Source organism: Babylonia areolata, chromosome 7 (assembly GCF_041734735.1).
Source record: "Babylonia areolata isolate BAREFJ2019XMU chromosome 7, ASM4173473v1, whole genome shotgun sequence".
NCBI classification, from domain to species: domain Eukaryota; kingdom Metazoa; phylum Mollusca; class Gastropoda; order Neogastropoda; family Buccinidae; genus Babylonia; species Babylonia areolata.
This window is the reverse complement of record NC_134882.1, coordinates 2,843,366-2,867,945: the sequence shown is the minus strand read 5'-3', so window position 1 is coordinate 2,867,945 and position 24,580 is coordinate 2,843,366. Positions and strand designations below refer to the sequence as shown.

Genomic DNA, 24,580 nt, shown 5'->3' with positions numbered 1-24,580 from the left:
ACCCAGAACACCCTTCAACACCAACACAGCATAAACATAATTTCTTTACACAAAAATCAAGTTCTGTAACAGGGAAACTCATCCCACCTATGTAAAACAAAAAAACACATATAATAATACAGCATGGTGAGGTGCATGTTTACATGGTGAACCATTACACTGAAATGACGAACTGAACATTCACCAGCCAAGTAAAAAAAAAAAAAAATTTCTTAAAAAATATTTATACAATAACAACATTCCAGCACAGCTGGGAACAAGTTTATTCACATTCAGTTCATACAACATAAATTGTATTATCTCAACACACAAGATTATGACCAAACTAACAAACCTGAAATACGAAACCAAATACTCTGCCACACACACAAAAAGGGGGACAATAAGAACAGTCTAGAAATAACCAATTCTCTCCCATGGATATTCAGATAGGGCCAGACTGAAGAGAGATCAATGTCACTAACAGACGGACAACCTAATGCCGTCTCAAGAGTGGGTAAGTTAATCTTAACCATCAAACTAATCTTTCAAATTCACTTTGATCTTATCAGATATTTCAAATATTAACCTCCAGTATTACCTCTTCTTTTCCCCGTTCACTCATGGCAGGTTTTCAGTTTCTTTTTCTTGTACCCTCTGGCATAATTTTATAGCGTTAAAAATTCTTCAGTTACTGAAACATATTGCCTGATGTGTGTCACTTCCACACTCAACAAATAATCATTTCATGACCAAGGAGTGATGGAAATCCTCAGGTCAGGCTGAAGTCAAACTTTAGAATTCCAGCAATTTTCCTGATTGATGCAAGGGGGAGGAAAGAGTATCATTATCCAACACTTCATCTGAAACCATTCTTGCTTATCAATTTTTGTGTATGGTACGCTCTGTGAACATTCCAGAAACAGTTTCTCAAATCTAAACTGATTCATATCTATGTGGGGCTGGGGGTGCAAGGAATTACAGCTGTTCACTACAAGCGCTTTTGTGTGAAACGCCTGGGGTTTTAACATCAGGTTTCTATGAAATGCCTGGGGTTTTAACATCAGTTTTCCATGAAAAGACTTGGGTTTTAACATCAGCTTTCTATTGTGTATCTCTCTTCTAACCCCCTACCCCGTCCCAACCCCCATGACACTGCCTAAAAACAGACGTTGATTTAATTCAGACGTGACAGGAAGGTCCAATGGAATGACTGTTATTGGTCTGACAGGAAACATGGATTGAGCCATTCATCATCTGTGGGAGAGAAAGGGAGGCAATCTGGGGCACTTGGATTCATCTGATCCTCACTTCACTCTCTGTGCGCTCTGAACTAGATTTACTTTCACGTTCACTTTGTACACATTTCCTTGCTCTCATTAAACTGTTTCATAAGATCTTGCTCTCCTCTCATCCAAGTACTTCTTGAGACAACTTTTTTTATTCTCTCATCAAACAAACTCATTTTGCACTCCTTTTCAGCAAAGAAAATTGTATATTCTCCCTAAATATCAATAAAACCTTAAAAATACACACACACAAAAAAACCCCAACAACCTCACACACAAATAAAGCTGATGTTTTTCCATGCATAGATATGTTTTCAGCATGATATATTCACATATATACATATTACACATTATCCATTTCATTATTTCAACTTAAGATGTCCATGCAGTGTCGAGTGTACAGGCAATGACAAGCAGAACACAGCTGGCAATATTTAGATTAGCAGCTTCAGCGAGTCTTTAAGATTCTTGTTGAAAGACAAAGAAACAAACAGTGAGCAGCCACAGAGGGGAGCTTTTGGTGTCACGTGAAAAGCAAATTCAACAAACAACATTACAGCACCCCTTACCACACCATGCAAAGAGACAACAGAGAAAAAAGAGAAGTTTTCTGTGCTTATTTACAGCTGTGTCAGCCAAAAGACCATTGCAAGACCATAAAATATACTGACGAGTGCAAAACAGCAAACAGTTATATGTACAAGAAATTCTTTCATTTGGAGAAAGCATAAAAAAAGGATCACAAATACTGAAGAAAGTCCAGTTTCATTTACACTTTGACAAAATAAAAGACAATGGATTGAGATAAACGGAAGAGGAGATATCAAAGATGAATCCTTTTCACACAGAAAATGTCTGCCAGAGATCTAGAGTTTGCTTTACTCTTCATGGACATTGAGGTGGGACATAAATAAAACATGGCACTTCAGGGGACCTTTCACATGGTTTACTTCTATCACCGCATTTCATAGTAGTGGTGCAATACAGATATTTTTCTTTTCTTTCTTGATTTTTTTCTCTGGTACATAGGAAGACAACTAAAATTTCATGAACAATTATAACTACAGAATTTGCTGTTGTTTTTTCCCATTTAATCTGAAGAGGAAACTTTACCACTTATTTCAACTGACAAATTCAGATTTCCAGCTTTATTTCTTATATCGATTATTAAAGGATGGGGGAAGGGGGGGGGAGAGGAGCCATTTCTGAACCTACCAGATTTTCTCTCTTGGTTTCTCTGGATGACTTTGGAGTATGGTATTAATATTGAAGCTTTCTTCTCATTTCCTTCGCACAAGATGGTTTCTCTGGATGACTTTGGAGTATGGTATTAATATTGAAGCTTTCTTCTCATTTCCTTCGCACAAGATGGTTTCTCTGGATGACTTTGGAGTATGGTATTAATATTGAAGCTTTCTTCTCATTTCCTTCGCACAAGATGGTTTCTCTGGATGACTTTGGAGTATGGTATTAATATTGAAGCTTTCTTCTCATTTCCTTCGCACAAGATGGTTTCTCTGGATGACTTTGGAGTATGGTATTAATATTGAAGCTTTCTTCTCATTTCCTTCACACAAGATTGTTTCCTGTTCCCTGCTCTTCTGAAGTTTTCCTCTGCTCACAATGAGTTATCGACTCCTATTCTTCAAAACTCAACAATGCATGGGAATAACAAGCTATTCGTTACTCTCAATTTCATTTTTGTTTTGTTTTGTTTTGTTTTGCTTTTCTCTCTTGATTGCCCCAAGTTTCTTTGTTACTCCAATGTAAGTTTTGATTCTGCCTATATACCCTGTGGATGAAAAAGATCACCATCAAGAGAGATAAATGAGTATCACGAACTTCAACGAGAGTTATCTGTTCCATAATCACAAATGTTTTGACATGGCTGTCTTTTTGTTGTTGGTGTTACATTATGACCAGATGACAAGATATAGAAATATCACCAGCTTCACAGAGAGTTATCTGTTCCTTAATAAGAAATCTTTTGATATAGCTGTCTTTTCCTTTCTTTCATTTTCTTCTTCTTTTAATGATGATCCCAAAGTTCTTTCTGCTACCAGGTAAACTTTTCAACTGACTGGAATGGATTCTGGGTGGAATTCACATTATACATCTTGTGAACATCACTTTCAGGGGAGTGCCCAAGGGGGCATGGGTCAGGATTTAATCAGTCACATTCTCATAACATACATACGCAACCTTCAACATTTATCATCCCCCGGTCGTTTAAGTCTGGGTCCACATAAGCACACAAAGATACGCTGGTTCATACTGATACATTGCATATTTCTTGTCGCTTTAAAAAATGTGTAAGAATATCAAAATGAATACACTTGTTCACACTGATACATGCATGCATCCAATGTTTTTCTCTTCACTTAAAAGCAAAACGTTTAAGAATACTAAAATAATAAAACCATTCCTAACACTGCCTGACCCATTTTCACTCGTCGCTCTTCTGACCAAAACATGAGGAAAAAAACTCGGAGTCAATTTTCGTGTTTGTTTGTTTCACTTTCAGTTGTAACTGATAACGATTTTGTGTCCACTGAAATGTTTTCCTTGAGGTTGACAGAAGTGTCATCAAAGCATGCCGCTAGACTCCACTCATCTCTGCACCAATCTGTGCGTCAGTTTTCCACACTTCACAGGTGACCGTCCAGCTGTTGTTATTTCATCCATGGTCATTCTTCTTTCTTCTTCTTTCTTTTCCTCTTTTTTATTTATTCTTTTTTTCTGTTGTTGTTGTTGCTGCCCCACCATACAAAAATTACTCCCACACTGCTTATACTAAGTTCCCAAGTACACAACCACACCCAGGTCTGTGCTGTCAGCTGTCCACAGGGAACTATGGATGCTAGGTCGCCAGGAGGCCACACACCAGAGGGGACCCTGCACTCCATGGTGGTTCTTTGTCAGGTCCTGCTTCAGGCTGCCTACTGTTCCCTCTTCTCTAGAAGCCTTTGTCATAACATCACGCACGTTATGGTCATCATCATCCACACAATGCATTCATGTTCTCACAAAGCTTAAGTCTGTTTTCTGGCTTGTTAAACAAACACAACCAGTAATGCGCACACACACACACACACACACACACACACACACCACACAAACACACACACAAGCTCCAACAGACACACAGACACACTGTAGAGCATGCAATATTTTACAGGAACAAGCACTGTTTACATTGAAGCATGTTAAAAGGGCAGATCATAGAGCATTAATCAAGGGTTTTGAATTGGTAGCAGCTGATAATAAAATTTTAAAGACAACAACAATAATAATAATAATGTTGCAACTTAAAGAAATACAAACATGAAAAATAAAATCCATTTACATTTTTTTTTTAAATCAGTCATTAACACATATCCCAGATTAGTGCGTTTCATCAATTCTTGCAGTTTTCATGACAACAACAAAAAGAAAACGTTGTATCAAAAATAGATGGTGACTCAGAGAATGATGGTTCACCACAAACTGAGCACATGCACACACCACACAAGGTCAATGACAAGAAAGACTGAAAGTGACTAACGATTGTGGAATGAGAAAATGGAATCCAAAAGCGTGGAATACAACAGAACGTAACTGGACTAGTGAGACGACAGAGAGATGTGAAAATGTAACACTGACTGAGATGATTTAGGGAGGTGAAAATGGAAAACTGAGATTATTTAGAAGGCAAAATGCTACACTGAGATTATTTCAGGAGGAAAATGTAATACTGACTGAGATTATAAAGAGAAGGGAAAATGTAAATATATTCTGGGGCTTCCTATGTTGTGGGCTTGCAAGCTCTAAGTCTTTTTTAAGTGTTCAAAATCTGTTTTTTGTTTTGTATTGTTCCATGAGTAATGTGTAATTCTGTCAGATTGCAATCTGCATTTGAAACACCTCAAACAGACAGTATTTCACAAAACAGTACATTATTTGAAAAAAAAAAAAGCAACAGTAAAAAACAACAACAAAAAAACACACACATACACATTCACTCCAGAGATAAAATGACTACAATAATTCACAAAACATAATTCCCATATGTGATCACTATCTAAAATGAAGACAATTTAAGTAAGCAGAAGTTACTTTTAAACTTTCTAAAATGACTAAGAATGTATACAAAATGTCACATCATTAAACATCAAATCCAAATACAATACAATCACATCATCCAGATGACCCTGTTTACAATTCATATCAATGACAAATATACACAACACAACACATTCTGTTTCATTTTTTTTTTCTAATAGTTTACATTTCACACACCCCTCCCCCACCCCCATCCCCCAAAAAAGATTTCTTCCAAGAAAGTCACACAACTGCCCGATAACCTGAAGCAAAAACAATTCATTCCTCCAAGCTGTCATCTATGCATTCTAAATATTTCATTCTAACATTAATGTCTTAACCAACCATTTATATTGATCATTAATAGCTTTTTCCAGTGTTAACATTCTTAGAAATAAAGTTTGAAAAGCAGGTAACCATAAGGAACAGCATTATTTTGTAACATTCATTTAGAAATTTAATCAAAATCTTATAAAGGCAACTGGGAGCTTAAAAGTGAAAAATTAATCTCAGTTCAGCTGACTACAATCTTGGTGACCAACATGTAACATGAAATTTAAGACTATACTATCCTGTAATTTTTTTTTGGAAAAGCTTCTCCATTCCACTTCAAGTACAATCCTTCATTGAGGGTGAACTAACGTAAATCCCTATTCATTCTGTCACAGCTATCAACTGTGTTAACTTGTTTTTCAAATCAACTGCTGATCACTAAATCAAAATTATTTAAATATTAAATGCTTTTTTTTTCTTTCTTTTTATTTTTTAATTTTTAATATCTAATAGTGAAACACACACACACACACAGAGAGAGAGAGAGAGAGAGAGAGAGAGAGAGAGAGAGAGAGAGAAACAGACTGTAAAATATTCAGTCAATGTAAATGGTGAGAGGATGGAACATGTCCTAAATAATTAATGCACTTTTACATTATCATCATTATCATCGCTATTATCATTATCATCATCACTATCATCCGAATCATTATTATCATTGTTATTATAATTATTATCATTACTATTATTATTATCATTACTATGTGGTACTGCTCTGCTATAATGAGATCATATCAAGAAAATTTAAAAAGAACTGAGATCCTGTACTAGATATTAAGTCTAAGAAAACAAACTGTCTCTCTCTCCCTCTCTCTCTCTATCCCTTGATAACACATGTACAACTGTCTGCGCACACTGTCTTTAATGGGAGAGAAAACAAAAAGCAGCATGCAACTTGCACAATACAAAAACACACTCTAATCCCTGGTCAAATTCAACAGAAATCACACACACACACACACACACACACACACACACACAAATAAATCACTCACCACATAAACAAACACACAGACCCACACAAAGGAATGCACTAGTAAGATATAACCCACAACTAACAAAAAGCAATCTCTCTCTCTCTCTCTCTCCATGCATAATGGATAATTACACAATTCAGTGTGATACACAAGGCAGATACAAAGTCCATAATAGCATCAAACATCAGTGTCATACAAAAACAGAAAAAAACCCAAACGATATAACTGCTTAAAAAAAACAACAACAACAAAAAACAAAAAGGAAAACAAAAACAAAACCTTTGCTTGCAAAAACAACTGGCACCAACTCTTTTCAACAGCTATCTTCACTTCCTTCCAATTATCTCCCTTCCAGCAGATGGTAAACTGGGACAGAAAGATATGCAGCTCTTCAATCAGAACAAAAAAAAAAGAAAAAAAAAAAGAAAAACCTCCTCCCTGAACCACTGTTATAAAATGGAGACACGTGAAATATGAAATATAAACTCACATATCCACTATTCTGATACTGGTTGTTATGTAGCCACTGTCCTGTTTCGTCTATCATGAAGCCACTGAAATTTTTCATGTCTCGTCTTTTTGTTCTTCTGTTACAGTTGTAGTATGTGAATTTCGTTTTCTATGCCAGATGGATGTATATTTCTTGGGCTAATATAATGAAAACGTTTAATACTGATTTGCCAATATGGTTGTTGCCAGTTCTGTTTCTTTCTTTTTTTAAGACCATAAGAAAGTGCTAAAAACATTGAACACTTTTAAGTGTCATTGAATTAAAAAAAGAAAAAAGAAAAAAAAAGGACAACGAACCTCTCTCATCTGTCAGCTGAATGGCCAGTACCCTGATCACCTGTCTTCAAGGTCCACAGCAGTTTGGGGTTTGAATCTGAACAGTGCCTGATGGGTTAAGGGAGATCTGTGGTGCTTTGCAAAAGTTCTTTCAGCAGAGATCAAATCAAGTAAGCACAATGAAGATCAGATCATCCATGTCACACCAGCCTGAAGAGGGGGAATTTCTCTTTAAACCTGTCCATAAAATGGATGGTTAACAGCTCTTTAAGCCTGTCAAAACATGGTGGTTAACGGCTCTTTAAGCCTGTCAAAACACGGTGTTTAATGGCTCTTTAAGCCTGTCAAAACACAGTGGTTAACTGCTCTTTAAGCCTGTCAAAACATGGTGGTTAACGGCTCTGTAAGCCTGTCAAAACACGGTGTTTAACGGCTCTTTAAGCCTGTCAAAACACAGTGTTTAACGGCTCTTTAAGCCTGTCAAAACACCGTGTTTAACAGCTCTTTAAGCCTGTCAAAACACAGTGGTTAACGGCTCTTTAAGCCTGTCAAAACACAGTGGTTAACAGCTCTTTAAGCCTGTCAAAACACGGTGGTTAACGACTCTTTAAGCCTGTCAAAACACGGTGTTTAACGGCTCTTTAAGCCTGTCAAAACACGGTGTTTAATGGCTCTTTAAGCCTGTCAAAACACGGTGGTTAACGGCTCTTTAAGCCTGTCAAAACACGGTGGTTAACGGCTCTTTAAGCCTGTCAAAACACGGTGTTTAACGGCTCTTTAAGCCCGTCAAAACACGGTGTTTAACGGCTCTTTAAGCCCATCAAAACACGGTGGTTAACGGCTCTTTAAGCCTGTCAAACACGGTGTTTAACGGCTCTTTAAGCCTGTCAAAACATGGTGGTTAACGGCTCTTTAAGCCTGTCAAAACACGGTGTTTAACGGCTCTTTAAGCCTGTCAAAACATGGTGGTTAACGGCTCTTTAAGCCTGTCAAAACATGTAAAATCTTTCTGACATAAGAGAGTGAATGCAACAGAAGATTCAGTCCAATTTATCTTATTTTTTCATTTGTTCATTTCATCTATATATTTGTTGATGGTTTTTGTTTTGTTTATATATTCATCTTTTTTACTATTTATCTATCTATTTAATCACTGTTTATTTTCTTTATTTACCTATTCATATATTTGTTTACATATTCATCTTTCTGTCTATTTATCTATTCACTGATTCATTTATTTTCATTTACTTTTCAATTTTTTCATTTATTCGTTTATTCATTTTACTTACTAAGAAAATCTCAAATTCTTTCCTTTAGGATTCCAATTTTGACTGACTCTACAAAGCATTCTCAAAACGACACTCTCTCTCTCTCTGTTTAGCACCTGCTGAAGTCTTTCATGCAGACAACGCTCCGTTCGTCCACCGATTCTCGCAGTTCAGTGCCAGCTGAGACAAGCGCTGTGTGTGTGGAAGGCTGTGACATGACCGTCATGAAGCACACAATGACGCTGAAAATCCCTCACAACTTCAACAACAACATGCCAACAACTCTCCAAACCCAAAATCCCCTCTCTCACACGCGCGCACACAAAATCCAGCAAATCATCACAAGTGCTATCCCCAACACCATTACTTGCATTCCATACAATTTTTCCCTACAAGTGTTTTTAAAAAAAAGACCAATCTGTACATCACATTACCCTATTCAAAATTCATACATGGTACTTCTGAAAGAATTTTTAAAAGGTGCAGAAACATTCAAAAAGCAGATTCTTACCTGCTTGATGCAAAAAAAAAAAGACAAAACAGGGAGAAGAGTTAGAAAAAAAACATCAATGAAGGACAGGACAGGACAACTGATAGAAAAAACACCAATGAAGGACAGGACAGGATGACTGATAGAAAAAACACCAATGAAGGGACAGGACAGGATGACTGATAGAAAAAACACCAATGAAGGACAGGACAGGATGACTGATAGAAAAAACACCAATGAAGGACAGGACAGGATGACTGATAGAAAAAACACCAATGAAGGACAGGATGACTGATAGAAAAAACACCAATGAAGGACAGGATGACTGATAGAAAAAACACCAATGAAGGACAGGACAGGACAGGATGACTGATAGAAAAAACACCAATGAAGGACAGGACAGGATGACTGATAGAAAAAACATCAATGAAGGACAGGACAGGACAGGACAACTGATAGAAAAAACACCAATGAAGGACAGGACAGGACAGGATGACTGATAGAAAAAACACCAATGAAGGGACAGGATGACTGATAGAAAAAACACCAATGAAGGGACAGGATGACTGATAGAAAAAACACCAATGAAGGACAGGACAGGACAACTGATAGAAAAAACACCAATGAAGGGACAGGACAGGATGACTGATAGAAAAAACACCAATGAAGGACAGGACAGGACAACTGATAGAAAAAACACCAATGAAGGGACAGGACAGGATGACTGATAGAAAAAACACCAATGAAGGACAGGACAGGATGACTGATAGAAAAAACACCAGTGAAGGGACAGGACAGGATGACTGATAGAAAAAACACCAATGAAGGACAGGACAACTGATAGAAAAAACATCAATGAAGGACAGGACAGGACAGGATGACTGATAGAAAAAACATCAATGAAGGACAGGACAGGACAGGATGACTGATAGAAAAAACACCAATGAAGGACAGGACAGGACAGGATGACTGATAGAAAAAACACCAATGAAGGACAGGACAGGATGACTGACAGAAAAAACACCAATGAAGGACAGGACAGGACAGGATGACTGATAGAAAAAACACCAATGAAGGACAGGACAGGATGACTGATAGAAAAAACACCAATGAAGGACAGGACAGGATGACTGATAGAAAAAACACCAGTGAAGGGACAGGATGACTGATACCAAAAAAGAAAAAGACAACGGAAAGGGAGGTAGAATCCATCAGCTATATCCACATCTTAACATTTTTGTACCCCTCCACTCTGTGTAACTGGCGGAGTGAACATCCATGCTCAATCCGTCTTGAGGGGAAGAATTGTGGACATTGCCAATACAATTATGGGGGGATTGAGGGGTGGCGAAGGGGGCTGGTGGGGGCTGGGGGGGGGGGGGAGGGGCAGTTTTGATTAGCTGAAGTTAGCCCCCCAGGGGGTAAATCTGGTGTGGGTAGATTTGGCCCTGGAGAAATAACCAATGGGGGTACAAACAGGCTGCTACACTGTGGCACCTGACCAGTCACGTTCAGGACAGGAGACTTGAAGCCGCATCAGGTGTGACATCCAGTTCCCACCCTCCCCAATTCTTCACCAAATGTGGACAGTTTCCCCCCAAATAATGAATCAGTCTGTTTAAGTTTAGCCTACTGAACAGGAATTCTGAGCCTTGTGTATATCCATATTTCTTCTTCTTTTTCTGACCTAATGGTAGATACATGTCATATGATCTGATTTTCAGCATGTGTAATGGGACATCAAATATAATTCCTTATTCTTTCCCAAACAGGTGTTTTGTGGGGTTTTTTTTTCCTCCAACCGGTCATTTAAATTTCATTCAACAAAGAATTTAGCAACAGAATGTTGATCTACTTTTTTACCAAAGGGATTTTTGGCACTGATATGACCATTTCATCACCCTTACAACCCCTCTTGTCCTAATTCCACAACACACTCACACACAAAAACAGCAAAGGGTTTTTCATTCAATCTATTTCTTATTTTCTCCCCCCCCCCCCCCCACCCCCTCCCACTCTCCTCCCCTCCCTAAAAAAAATATTTTTAAAGAAAAGCATTTTCCAACCCAGGATGTGTACAATTTTCCCCGACCCCCTCCGTGTCACTGGGGATTCTGTCAGTGACGGGTTACATTTTCACTTTTACCCTTTTTTCAATGTTCCCCCTGGACAGAGACTTTCTGGATACACACATGTCTGAAGGTGGATGCTGAGGCATTTTTCATGACAGTATGAATGCACAAGTCTACAGCGCTGGAATGGGATCCGTACAATCAACTGGCCATTTGTTTTTAAAGACAACATGGCAAACCATGCCAAGAGATAGGGTGAAAAAATAACATAACAATTCTGACGTGACACGATATTCAATCTATATCATGCTGTGGTATGGTAGTATGATTTTTCTTATATATATATATATCTATATAATCAAGTGCATAATGCAGACAAGAGATGAACGCAAAGTACAGGGGAGATGAACTTGAGCAGCTGTGAGGAGAGTGGGTGGCAGAGCCGACTGGACATCCTTCACATTCACACCCCGTGACGATAACAACGTTGAGAACCGGCAGGCTTTTCAGCAGCTTGTGTCCAAGAAACTGATGCACTGCTGACCATGGACGATGCTTTCTGCCAGCCGTATGTCTAGTCTTCAGTCTGGCCCCGGTCTCTGCCTTGTCCATGGCGCCTCACTCATCCGTACAAACATCAAACGAACTACGCTGCCACTCTCGATACCAAAGAAATACCTGACCTCAGACACACCCATCCATGCCTCTTCTACGCCGCAAGCATCTCTGAAAGACCCTGGTCCACGCATCTTTTCTCAAGCCAGGGTTTTTGAACAGTACCATTCAAACGCACATTTCCCTCCAGATTAGGTCCTCCTCCCCACTCCCTCCCTCTTACACAGGCTTCTGTTTGGACGACTTGCGGAACATGTTCAGCAGCTTCTTCCGCTTGGAGGGTTTCTTCTCCAGCAGGCAGGGACCCAGACTCCCTCCCACCCCGCCACCCCCACCACCACTGTCCTGGCCTACCCCCTGCGTGTGGCTGACAAGGTCAAGGCCGTTGTTGAGGCGGTGGCGCTCCCGCATGCTGTGTGAGGACTGGCTGCCAGGCAGGCTGTCCATGGTGGCCTGTGAGACATTGTCGTCACTCTCCATGGCGACGGCCGCGCGGTTCAGTGTGTACAGTCCTGCCGCACTGTAGCCCATCAGGGCCTGCCCCCCCACACCCCCCGTCGTCGTCACCCCGGAGCTGGACAGTGCCACATGTCCGTGGTAACCAGAGAACGGGTGGACGGCAGCTGGGGCAGAACTGACCGAGGACACGGTGCTGGAGGTAATGCTCTTGGAGCGAGTGTGAGTGCCAGCCCCTGGCAGGGAGTGCTGGGTCTTGTAGCACAAGGGGGCGCTGCGCTCTGTCGGCACCCTGAGAGCCAGATAAGACAAGAGAGAATCTGAGTATGAGAGACAGAGGGCACAACATCAGCTGGAACTGACTGCCAGGCAGGTAGGCTGAGGCTGATGGTTAAAGTGCCTGTTTATGTCAACGTCAGGCATCTGCTGTCTTCTTTTCTTTTCTTTCGTTTTTTTTTCTAACAGCAAATGTAATGCCGCATATATGGATCTCTGCGCATATTCTGACACCTTGGCACTGACACTGAACCTGGCCTCTCACTGAACACACAACGGACTGTTTCAGACACACATGGACCATGCACACCTTGAAAAAAGGGGTTTGGAAAATCAATGTTTCAGACAAACATTTACAATAATTCAGTGGATTATAAACCAAATCTGGATTTTTCATTGTTAAAAAAAAAGAAGAGGAAGAACATGTCCAAGAAAGCATCACCCTTTATGAGTGGTGCCCATTACACTGTCTACACACAGCTGTGTGCTGTCCTCTCAGCATCATTTCACCCTGTCCATTACACTATCTGCACACACAGCTGTGTGCTGTCCTCTCAGCATCATTTCACCCTGCCCATTACACTGTCTACACACAGCTGTGTGCTGTCCTCTCAGCATCATTTCACCATGCCCATTACACTGTCTACACACACAGCTGTGTGCTGTCCACTCAGCATCATTTCACCCTGCCCATTACACTGTCTACACACACAGCTGTGTGCTGTCCTCTCAGCATCGTTTCACCCTGTCCATTACACTGTCTACACACACAGCTGTGTGCTGTCCTCTCAGCATCATTTCACCATGCCCATTACACTGTCTACACACAGCTGTGTGCTGTCCTCTCAGCATCATTTCACCCTGTCCATTACACTGTCTGCACACACAGCTGTGTGCTGTCCTCTCAGCATCATTTCACCCTGCCCATTACACTGTCTGCACACACAGCTGTGTGCTGTCCTCTCAGCATCATTTCACCCTGCCCATTACACTGTCTACACACAGCTGTGTGCTGTCCTCTCAGCATCATTTCACCATGCCCTACCCCTAGAAGAAAACTTTGCAAGTTCCCATGTGGTCTCTAACTTTTTGTGAACCCTGTACACTGATGTACACATGTATACATTTCAAACCACTCACCTGTCAGAAAGTGTTAAGCTGGAGAAGAAGAAGAGGTTATATTTTATCATCACGAAAACATGATTACTACTACTACTACTAATAATAATAATAATGGTATTTATATAGCGCTGAATCTTGTGCAGAGACAAATCAATGCGCTTTTGCACCAGTCATTCACACGCACGCATAACTCTGAAACTAGAGAAACTGAAGACAAGGAAGAGGCAGGGAAGGGAGGCTTTTTGGGAAGAGGTGGGTTTTAAGGCCAGACTTGAAAGAGCTGAGTGTGGAGACTTGATGAAGTGAAAGAGGAAGTTCATTCCAAATGCAAGATCCAGAGACAGAGAAAGAACGGCGGCCAACAGTCGAGTGTTTGAATCTGGGTATGCGTAAACAGAGTGGATCCGAAGCTGATCGTAGTGAGCGAGATGGAGTGTAGAGGTGAAGGCAGCCACAGAGATAGGAAGGGGCAGATTTGTGAATACATTTATAACATAGAGCGCTGATCTTGTACTTTATTCTGTGTGAGACAGGGAGCCAGATTACATATGGTAACAAAAAAACTGAAACAAAAACAAAACTGAAATAATGTAGTAATGAAAAAAACCAAAACCAAAAATAATTAAAAACAAAAAACAACACTTAGTGAAGAGTGAAAAAGCCAATGCCAGATACGGTAACTTTCTCCGGTACTTGAGAACTGACTATAGATGAAAACAAGGTAGTTTAGTTTCGACCAACATGGGTTTGCAATATGCCATCATTATTTCTGTTATGTGATTTTTTTCTTCTTCTTTTTCTAAAAGTTGTCTTCATCACTTTCCTCCTCACCACTGTTTCCCAAACAAAGCGACACCTACCCAAACAACACCGTTCTGAAAGGAAGAAGAGGAGACAATTCTTCCAGACCTGCCAACCCTCAGCAAGGCTTGTCAGTCACATTTCCGACAAAGTGTCCATAGAAAATGTCATTTGTCGGTAGCACACAATGGCGCTTTGACTCTGCATGCTGGTTGATGTCATTCAGTCCGCCTTGTGAAATTCTCATGTCCACTTGGCTCATGTTTGATGTAGTAATACACAGATATTTTTCTCAATGTTTTGGTGGTGCGTTCATCAACACGGAGAGCTCCCATATGTTGGTCTTGTGCTTGTTGTTGTTGTTGTTTTAAATGCGTTCAGCTCTATGTTGAACAGTACTGATCGAAGCTCTTTACTGAAAGGTACTGATCGAAGTTCTCTGTTGAATAGAACTGATTAAGTTCTTTATTGAATAGTTCTGATTGAAACTCTTTGTTGAAAGATATTGATCAGATCTCTTTGTTGAAAGGTACTGATCAGTTTTAATTAATATTCCAAAAGATTTTTCCATACCCTGAAGGGCAAAACACATCTCCTCAAAGACTTTTCCAGCCCTGGAAATGCTTCTCTCATTTTTCCAAGACAGTGGAGGTAATGCATCTTTTTGTCTGCAAACATGTTGACAGTTTCTCTTTTAGAAAACAATCTTGCATCTTGAATCTTCTCGACTTCCATGACTCTGTAAGAACCCAGGCAGAAGAAAGTTGAGAAGTCAAAGGTTAAAGGCCCCATAGCCTTCTACAGCCTTCTATCCGGTGAATTCATCACCACGGTGCCTAGGGCTTGGCGTAGGAAGGAGGGGGCCCAATTCTCTCCTCCCGCTATTTTAATCGGCCTTCCCCAAACCAGTCAGGTACCCATTCACACCTGGCAGGAGAGAGCAAACTCCGAGTGAAGCACCTTTCCCCAAGGACACAGCACCATGCCAAAACAGGTCCTCGAACCCTGATCGCTGGTGAATATAGCATCAGCGGTCCAACGCCTCACTGACCTTGCAATGGTGCCTCCAGATGGCAGAAGAAGAAGAAGAGACAGAAACCCCCAAAACTTCCTGATCTCCCTGAAAACCCCAAACACTCCCTGATCTCCCTCAAACCCCAAAGACTCCCTGATCTCCCTCAAACCCCAAACACTCCCTGATCTCCCTCAAACCCCCCAAAGACTCCCTGATCTCCCTGAAAACCCCAAACACTCCCTGATCTCCCTCAAACCCCCCAAATTCACTTATCTCCCTCAACCCCAAACACTCCCTGATCTCCCTCAAACCCCAAACACTCCCTGATCTCCCTCAAACCCCAAACACTCCCCGATCTCCCTCAAACTCAAAACACTCCCCAATCTCCCTCAAACCCCAAACACTCCCTGATCTCCCTCAAACCCCAAACACTCCCCGATCTCCCTCAAACCCCAAACACTCAAACACTCCCTGATCTCCCTCAAACCCCAAACACTCAAACACTCCCTGATCTCCCTCAAACCCCAAACACTCCCCGATCTCCCTCAAACCCCAAACACTCCCCGATCTCCCTCAAACCCCAAACACTCCCTGATCTCCCTCAAACCCCAAACACTCCCCGATCTCCCTCAAACCCCAAACACTCCCTGATCTCCCTCAAACCCCAAACACTCAAACACTCCCTGATCTCCCTCAAACCCCAAACACTCCCTGATCTCCCTCAAACCCCAAACACTCCCTGATCTCCCTCAAACCCCAAACACTCCCTGATCTCCCTCAAACCCCAAACACTCAAACACTCCCTGATCTCCCTCAAACCCCAAACACTCCCTGATCTCCCTCAAACCCCAAACACTCCCTGATCTCCCTCAAACCCCAAACACTCCCTGATCTCCCTCAAACCCCCAAAATTCCCTGAAACCCCAAAGACTCACTGACCTCCCCCAAGACTCACTGATCTCCCTGAAACCCTGAACACTCACTGTTCCCCCTGAAACCCCCAAAGACTCATGATCTCCCCGAAACCCCAACGACTCCCTGAAACCCCAAAGACACTGATCTCCGTGAAAACCCTTAAAGACTCACTGATCTCCCAGGTGGAAGCTGACGGGGTTGGAGGCGGTGGGGGAGGTGGGGCTGGGCGTGGCGTCCAGGTCGTGACTGCCCCGCTGGTGCATGGCGCCCAGGGGAGGGGGGTGGTGGGCCGAGTAAGCAGCATTGACGCTGACGGCGTTGCGGGACAGGTGGGAAAGGGAGCCGGTGCTGCCCATGGCCGCACGCTGCCGTAGGAAGGACTTGCTGGACACGCTGTGCGCCAGGCTGGGGAAACCTGCAACACAGTCGCACACTGTCAACTTCTCAATTACCCTTCCTGCAAATGGAGTATGGCTGCCTGAAAGGCAGGGTGAAAATTACCCCCACCCCATCCCCTGAAAACGGAGTATGGCTCCCTAAATGGCAGGGTAGAAACAAACGTAAAAGCCCACTCAGTACTTTTTCGAAAATTGTTTTTCAAATTTTTCTTGTTATATTTTCAGGTGTGTGTGTGTGTGTGTGTGTTTGTGTGTGTGTTCAATTCAAACTGGTGTACTTGTAGTATATCTTTTAAATATTTTTACTGTCTGTTGTGAATCATGAGTGGGTTTTTTTTTAATGTTATTGCATTTATTTGAATACTGAACCTGCCATTTAACGATTCATAATGATTCTATAGCAGCATTTCTTGTTCTGATATTGTGTTTCCTATAAATCAATGTTATTTTACAACGTGTGTGTGTGTGTGTGTGTGTGTGTGTGTGTGTGTGTGTGTGTATGTGTGTTTGGAGGGTAGGGGGACTTGGGTATGTGTGTGGGAAATGTGCCCGCTGTGTTGTGTCACTTGCTTGTGCATATTTAGCTTTATGCATTGCTGTTTTATCTTTTGTCGAACATTTGTCATGTTGCAAGTGTGTTGGACCTGGCTGTTGGCTGAGATATTGCGAAGGGGGAGTGACGAGTCTGTGGATGCACAATTTAATTTCCAAATGGATGAATAAAGATGTACTGTATTGTATTGTATTGTATTGTATTGTATTGTATTGTATTGTATTCATGCATGCGTACAAGTGAAAGTAGGAGTTGCAGCCCATGAACGCAGAAGAAAAGAAAAACCCGCACAAAATCAGAGTTTCAACTTTTCAATTACCTGCCCCCCACCCCTCCCCGCCCCACCCACACTCCAAAAACAGGCGTATGGCTGCCTAAATCGTGGAGTAAAAATGGTCACAAACACAAGTAAAACCCCCTCCTGTCTACAAGTGAATGTTGGAGTTGCAGCCCACTAACACTGAAGAAGAGGAACTTCCTTGTGTATTTCAGTGGTTCACTTTCCCTTCCTCAGCAAAACTGACACACAGGAAAGTCTTGGGTAGGGTGGGCTGCCAGTGACGGGAGTTCACAGCAGTGTACATGTTGCCTGGTTATGGCTGTCTAACCCTGCTGTTCCAACAGGTGCAGTGTACATGTTGTCTGGTTATGGCTGTCTAACCCTGCTGTTTCAACAGGTGCAGTGTTAATGTTGTCTGGTTATGGCTGTCTAACCTTGCTGTTTCAACAGGTGCAGTGTTAATGTTGCCTGGTTATGGCTGTCTAACCCTGCTGTTCAAACAGGTGCAGTGTAAATGTTGTCTGGTTATGGCTGTCTGACCCTGCTGTTTCAACAGGTGCAGTGTACATGTTGTCTGGTTATGGCTGTCTGACCCTGCTGTTTCAACAGGTGCAGTGTACATGTTGCCTGGTTATGGCTGTCTAACTCTGCTGTTTCAACAGGTGCAGTGTAAATGTTGTCTGGTTATGGCTGTCTGACTCTGCTGTTTCAACAGGTGCAGTGTAAATGTTGTCTGGTTAAGGCTGTCTGACCCTGCTGTTTCAACAGGTGCAGTGTAAATGTTGTCTGGTTAAGGCTGTCTGACTCTGCTGTTTCAACAGGTGCAGTGTACATGTTGCCTGGTTATGGCTGTCTAACTCTGCTGTTTCAACAGGTGCAGTGTAAATGTTGTCTGGTTATGGCTGTCTAACTCTGCTGTTTCAACAGGTGTAGTGTAAATGTTGTCTGGTTATGGCTGTCTAACCCTGCTGTTTCAACAGGTGCAGTGTACATGTTGCCTGGTAATGGCTGTCTGACTCTGCTGTTTCAACAGGTGCAGTGTAAATGTTGCCTGGTTATGGCTGTCTGACTCTGCTGTTTCAACAGGTGCAGTGTAAATGTTGTCTGGTTATGGCTGTCTGACTCTGCTGTTTCAACAGGTGCAGTGTACATGTTGCCTGGTAATGGCTGTCTGACTCTGCTGTTTCAACAGGTGCAGTGTACATGTTGTCTGGTTATGGCTGTCTGACTCTGCTGTTTCAACAGGTGCAGTGTACATGTTGTCTGGTTATGGCTGTCTGACCCTGCTGTTTCAACAGGTGCAGTGTACATGTTGCCTGGTTATGGCTGTCTGACTCTGCTGTTCAAACAGGTGCAGTGTACATGTTGCCTGGTTATGGCTGTCTGACTGCTGTTCAAACAGGTGCAGTGTACATGTTGCCTGGTTATGGCTGTCTGACCCTGCTGTTTCAACAGGTGCAGTGTAAATGTTGTCTGGTTAAGGCTGTCTGACCCTGCTGTTTCAACAGGTGCAGTGTAAATGTTGTCTGGTTATGGCTGTCTGACTCTGCTGTTTCAACAGGTGCAGTGTAAATGTTGTCTGGTTATGGCTGTCTGACTCTGCTGTTTCAACAGGTGCAGTGTACATGTTGCCTGGTTATGGCTGTCTAACTCTGCTGTTTCAACAGGTGCAGTGTAAATGTTGTCTGGTTATGGCTGTCTAACCCTGCTGTTTCAACAGGTGCAGTGTAAATGTTGTCTGGTTATGGCTGTCTAACCCTGCTGTTTCAACAGGTGTAGTGTACATGTTGCCTGGTTATGGCTGTCTAACCCTGCTGTTTCAACAGGTGTAGTGTAAATGTTGTCTGGTTATGGCTGTCTGACCCTGCTGTTTCAACAGGTGCAGTGTAAATGTTGTCTGGTTATGGCTGTCTGACCCTGCTGTTTCAACAGGTGCCCTGTCATGGTGAGTGTTCTTGGACGGTATGAGTGAGTGGCAGTGATTGGCAACCTTCCATCAGCAGATACATACAAGCAAATGACTGTGTGTGTGTGTGTGTGTGTGTGTGATTCCTGACTGACTGACACAGGAAACGAATGCTGAACGTCCAGAAGGCAGCTCTCAGTCTGCTCATCCCAGGCAGATGGCCTGCTGTGCACATGACTCAGCCTTTGACAAGCGTTAGAGTTTGGTCTCTGACTGAGGATATGTGCTATAGAAATATCCGTATCAACCAATCCATCCATCAATCAATACTATACCATCATGCTGTGGCTGCTAGCTTGATAGTTTTTAACGGATATGGTCCATGGCACACAAATAAAAATGAAAAAGTCATGAGGGATATGATTAAATAATGAAGTGACAAGCTATGCCAGCATGCTTCTTTTATCTTTTTTTAGGGTTACAAAAAGAAAATGAATTAATAATCAGGTCAGGTGTGACATGCTTTATGTTTCCCCCTGTGAGGAAGGCTGTTCACTGAACAGTTCACACAGAAAATGGCTCACATCATTCACTCATGTGTTACAGCTCAGTCAACAACAAAGACGACAGCACAACCATTTGAGACATCTGTAACTATCAGGTCTACAGTGTAAAAACAAAAGTGTGTTGAATCTAACAGATTCACTATTAAATCTGTCATCTACAGATTGTTTCGAAACATAAAAATAATACATGACCAAAATACAAACCAAACAAACCAAAATAATGTCAAAATATCAATTAAAATAGCATAACAAAAATACCAATTCTTTGAAATGTAAGACAAAGACAGAGAGAAAGATAAATCAACAAATAACTGCCATTACTCTTGACACGACAAAGCGGCACAACATGACACCATCACTCTTGACAAGACAAAGCGGCACAACATCACACCATCACTCTTGACAAGACAAAGCGGCACAACATCACACCATTACTCTTGACAAGACAAAGCGGCACAACATCACACCATTGCTGCTTGTGCTAACCCTCAACTTTCAAACAGGTAAAGAAGATTTAAAACATTAAGGGGGTGGGGGTAAAATAAAGTAAACCCACAGACCCACCTCCACCCCTCTTTGAATTAAAAAAAACAACACCCCCCCCCACCCCACCCCACCCCCACCCCACCCCCCCCCCCAAATCCATTCAAATTAAAAGCTGCAATCGCATGTACCATTACGTATATAAGAACACACATATATCAAAACAAAAATATATATATTCTGAAAAAAACACACACAAAAAACAACCAAAACAACTGCAATATATGTACATACAAATGGCAAACAAAGAGAAATCCATTCAAAAAAAATAAAAAATGTATATATATCATACTTTAGAAACAACCAGACTGTACTGGAAATGTCAAGCAGAACTGTACAGAAAGCTAGTGAGGGGCACATACACTGAAAAGGTCTCCATGCTATTCATGCAGTCACAGAACCGGTTGGTCAACCCTTTGCACAGAGTGTACCAAAGCAATCACACACACACACACACACCAGTTTCCATACAACACTGTTCCACTAAGACATGCAGAACAAAAAAACTCTATTAGGTATCTACAAGGCCCCCCACAAAGTCATGCAGCACCTTAAAAGTCTGCTATCTACAAGGTGCAACCCCAGTATAACAAACTGAACACAAAACACTGTTATCTAAAATACTTATCCAACAATAACTTCACACAAAACACTGCTATCTTTAAAGCTTAACTGATATAAACTGAACTCAAAGCACTGCTATCTATAATTTATCCAATACAAACTGAACTCAAAACACTGCTATCTATGATTTATCCAATAAAATTTAAATCAAAACACTATCTATAATTTATCCAATACAAACTTAACTCAAAACACTGCTATCTATGATTTATCCAATAAAATTTAAATCAAAACACTATCTATAATTTATCCAATACAAAATGAACTCAAAACACTGCTATCTATGATTTATCCAATAAAATTTAAATCAAAACACTATCTATAATTTATCCAATACAAACTGAACTCAAAACACTGCTATCTATGATTTATCCAATAAAATTTAAATCAAAACACTATCTATAATTTATCCAATACAAACTGAACTCAAAACACTGCTATCTATGATTTATCCAATAAAATTTAAATCAAAACACTATCTATAATTTATCCAATACAAACTGAACTCAAAACTCTGCTATCTATGATTTATTCAATAAAATTTAAATCAAAACACTATCTATAATTTATCCAATACAAACTGAACTCAAAACACTGCTATCTATAATTTATCCAATAAAATTTTCACTCAAAACACTGCTATCTATAAGGCTTATAGCTTATCCAATACAAACTGAACTCAAAACACTACCTATAAGGCTTATCCAATACAAACTGAACTAAAAACACTGCTATCTATAAGGCTTATAGCTTATCCAATACAAACTGAACTCAAAACACTATCTATAAGGCTTATCCAATACAAACTGAACTAAAACCACTATCTATAAGGCTTATCCAATCCAAACTGAACTATCTATGAACCTCAAACAAAACACTCTGCTATATTTAAAACTTATCCAATATAAACTGAACACAAAACAAAATCAACCATACAAAAAATACAAAACACTCTGTTAACTTTAAGGCTTTTCCCATACAAACTAACCCAAATAAAAAATCTTTTCTCCAATGGTTATATAATACATGATGCAGTATAAAATCTGATCACACACACAAATCTATATCAATGAAGCAGTATTCAACAAATTCCAATCAACAGCATTTCAAAATAGTGGAGCGTTATACCGTGTCAAACTATCACTTCACCAAAACCGTTCAGCACAATATTCCGAATTCAATAGTCAGCTAAATTGTTGATCAAAGAAGCAATATTTCAACAAAGCTGATGACCAACTTCATCACAACATGTCAATCAAATCATGATCAATCAATTTCAGCTCAACGACGAAACCAAATTTCACCTCCAGGGAAACAAAACAAAACGTTAACACTAAGCCAACACCTTATACAACACTGAACCACCAAGACCAAATACAATACAAAGCCCTCTAATGAATAATGTGTGATTTGGGGAAACACACACACACACACACACACCAGAGATGCCAACCCCTGTCAAGTGTTTGTAGGAGCAATCAGGAAATTTGGCAGGAACACTCCGACTCTGAGCCACTTTTCCCATGTCTATTGTCGCTGTCTTGTTTCTCACAAGCGGAATCCAGGGCTGACTTTCTCTCTTTCAAGCCGATTGTTCCTTCCTTCCTTGCACTCCAAGGCATAATCCACCAGGCACAGATGCTGTTTGACTGAGACGCAACTTGATTTATCCACGTTCTCTCTTGTTCGGGCAAACGATTAAGCAGACTGGTCCGCTCAATGCTGTTTCAATGTAAAAACCCACGTGATTAGCTGAGCATCATCACGTGAGATTAAGGTTAGTAGTGACTGCCCTGGCCTCGTGATCGATAGGTCTACATCGTCTGGGTAATGTTAAGACAGGAAAGCATGTGACCATGCTATGTAGTCAAAATGAACTTGTCGGAACAGTTTTGACAATGGCGTAATGTCTGAAACAAGCTGTGACAGAGTGTAACAAGATACAGTGAAATCTTCACAGTTGGCGTCTCTGCACACACACACACACACACACACACACACAGAAAAGAGAACAAACCACAAGCTGAATATCACCAATGTGCACAAAACCAATCAAAACTTATCTTTAACCCCTTGGCTACTGAACCTGAATGATGTGTGGCATAAATTTAAAGTGTGAGAACTACTTCAAGTGTACTTTAATTAACTCTTTCACTGCCATAGGTGACTTTAGTCAACATTAAGGGGTCATGATAAATGGACTGGTTTTTGTTTTTTTACATTATAACAAAGCTTGACAGCTGCAGCCAACTTTCCCATGCAACAGAAAACTGACACACATTTTTCCTCCTTAACCTCCACCCCCCACCCCCTCACCCTCCCTTTCCTGAGTTTGAGGTCAACAAGCCCACTGTGTGTTGTTCTGACATCATGTGAATCATGTGACAGAGAGCGTCGAGTCAAAAATATCTGGCACTGGGGGACAGCTTCTCACAAAGAAACTCGGCAGTGAAAGAGTTAAAGATGTGTAGTTGGATTTTTATGAACAATGATCAATGCAATCACCAGAGGAAGGAGTCCCAATAAAGAATGTTGACCAACATCCTGACCTCTGACCTCAATCTTATCTCAGGCAGCAGCCTTTCACTGACGAGCGTACTCATCAGCAGTACTCAAGGGGTTAATCAAACACTAAAATGCACAATGAAATCCACTGAACACAACATGGATGAACACTCACAAGAAACGGTGATGACCACTGTCAAACAGTGAGGTTAAGGAATGGTGATGACCACTGTCAAACAGTGAGGTTAAGGAACGGTGATGACCACTGTCAAACAGTGAGGTTAAGGAATGGTGATGACCACTGTCAAACAGTGCGGTTCAAGAAATGGTGATGACCACTGTCAAACAGTGAGGTTAAGGAACGGTGATGACCACTGTCAAACAGTGAGGTTAAGGAACGGTGATGACCACTGTCGAACAGTGAGGTTAAGAAATGGTGATGACCACTGTCAAACAGTGAGGTTAAGGAACGGTGATGACCACTGTCAAACAGTGAGGTTAAGGAACGGTGATGACCACTGTCAAACAGTGCAGTTCAAGAAATGGTGATGACCACTGTCAAACAGTGAGGTTAAGGAACGGTGATGACCACTGTCAAACAGTGAGGTTAAGGAACGGTGATGACCACTGTCAAACAGTGAGGTTAAGAAATGGTGATGACCACTGTCAAACAGTGAGGTTAAGAAATGGTGATGACCACTGTCAAACAGTGAGGTTAAGGAACGGTGATG

The 24,580-nt window shown here is 41.1% G+C and overlaps 1 protein-coding gene across 7 annotated transcripts in view; it reads right to left on the bottom strand.

The window, feature by feature from the left end:
• Nucleotides 1-10,045: 10,045 nt before the first annotated feature.
• Nucleotides 10,046-24,580, bottom strand: part of LOC143283649 (stromal interaction molecule homolog) — a 91,510-nt gene continuing 76,975 nt past the window's right edge. For all 7 annotated transcript variants that reach the window (XM_076589852.1, XM_076589856.1, XM_076589853.1 and 4 more), the window contains 2 exons: nt 16,646-16,889; nt 10,046-12,637 (listed from right to left, as the gene is read on the bottom strand). In XM_076589852.1, the coding sequence (XP_076445967.1) occupies nt 12,109-12,637; nt 16,646-16,889 (773 nt within the window). In that variant the 3' untranslated portion in view covers nt 10,046-12,108. The remainder of the gene's footprint in view (nt 12,638-16,645; nt 16,890-24,580) is intronic.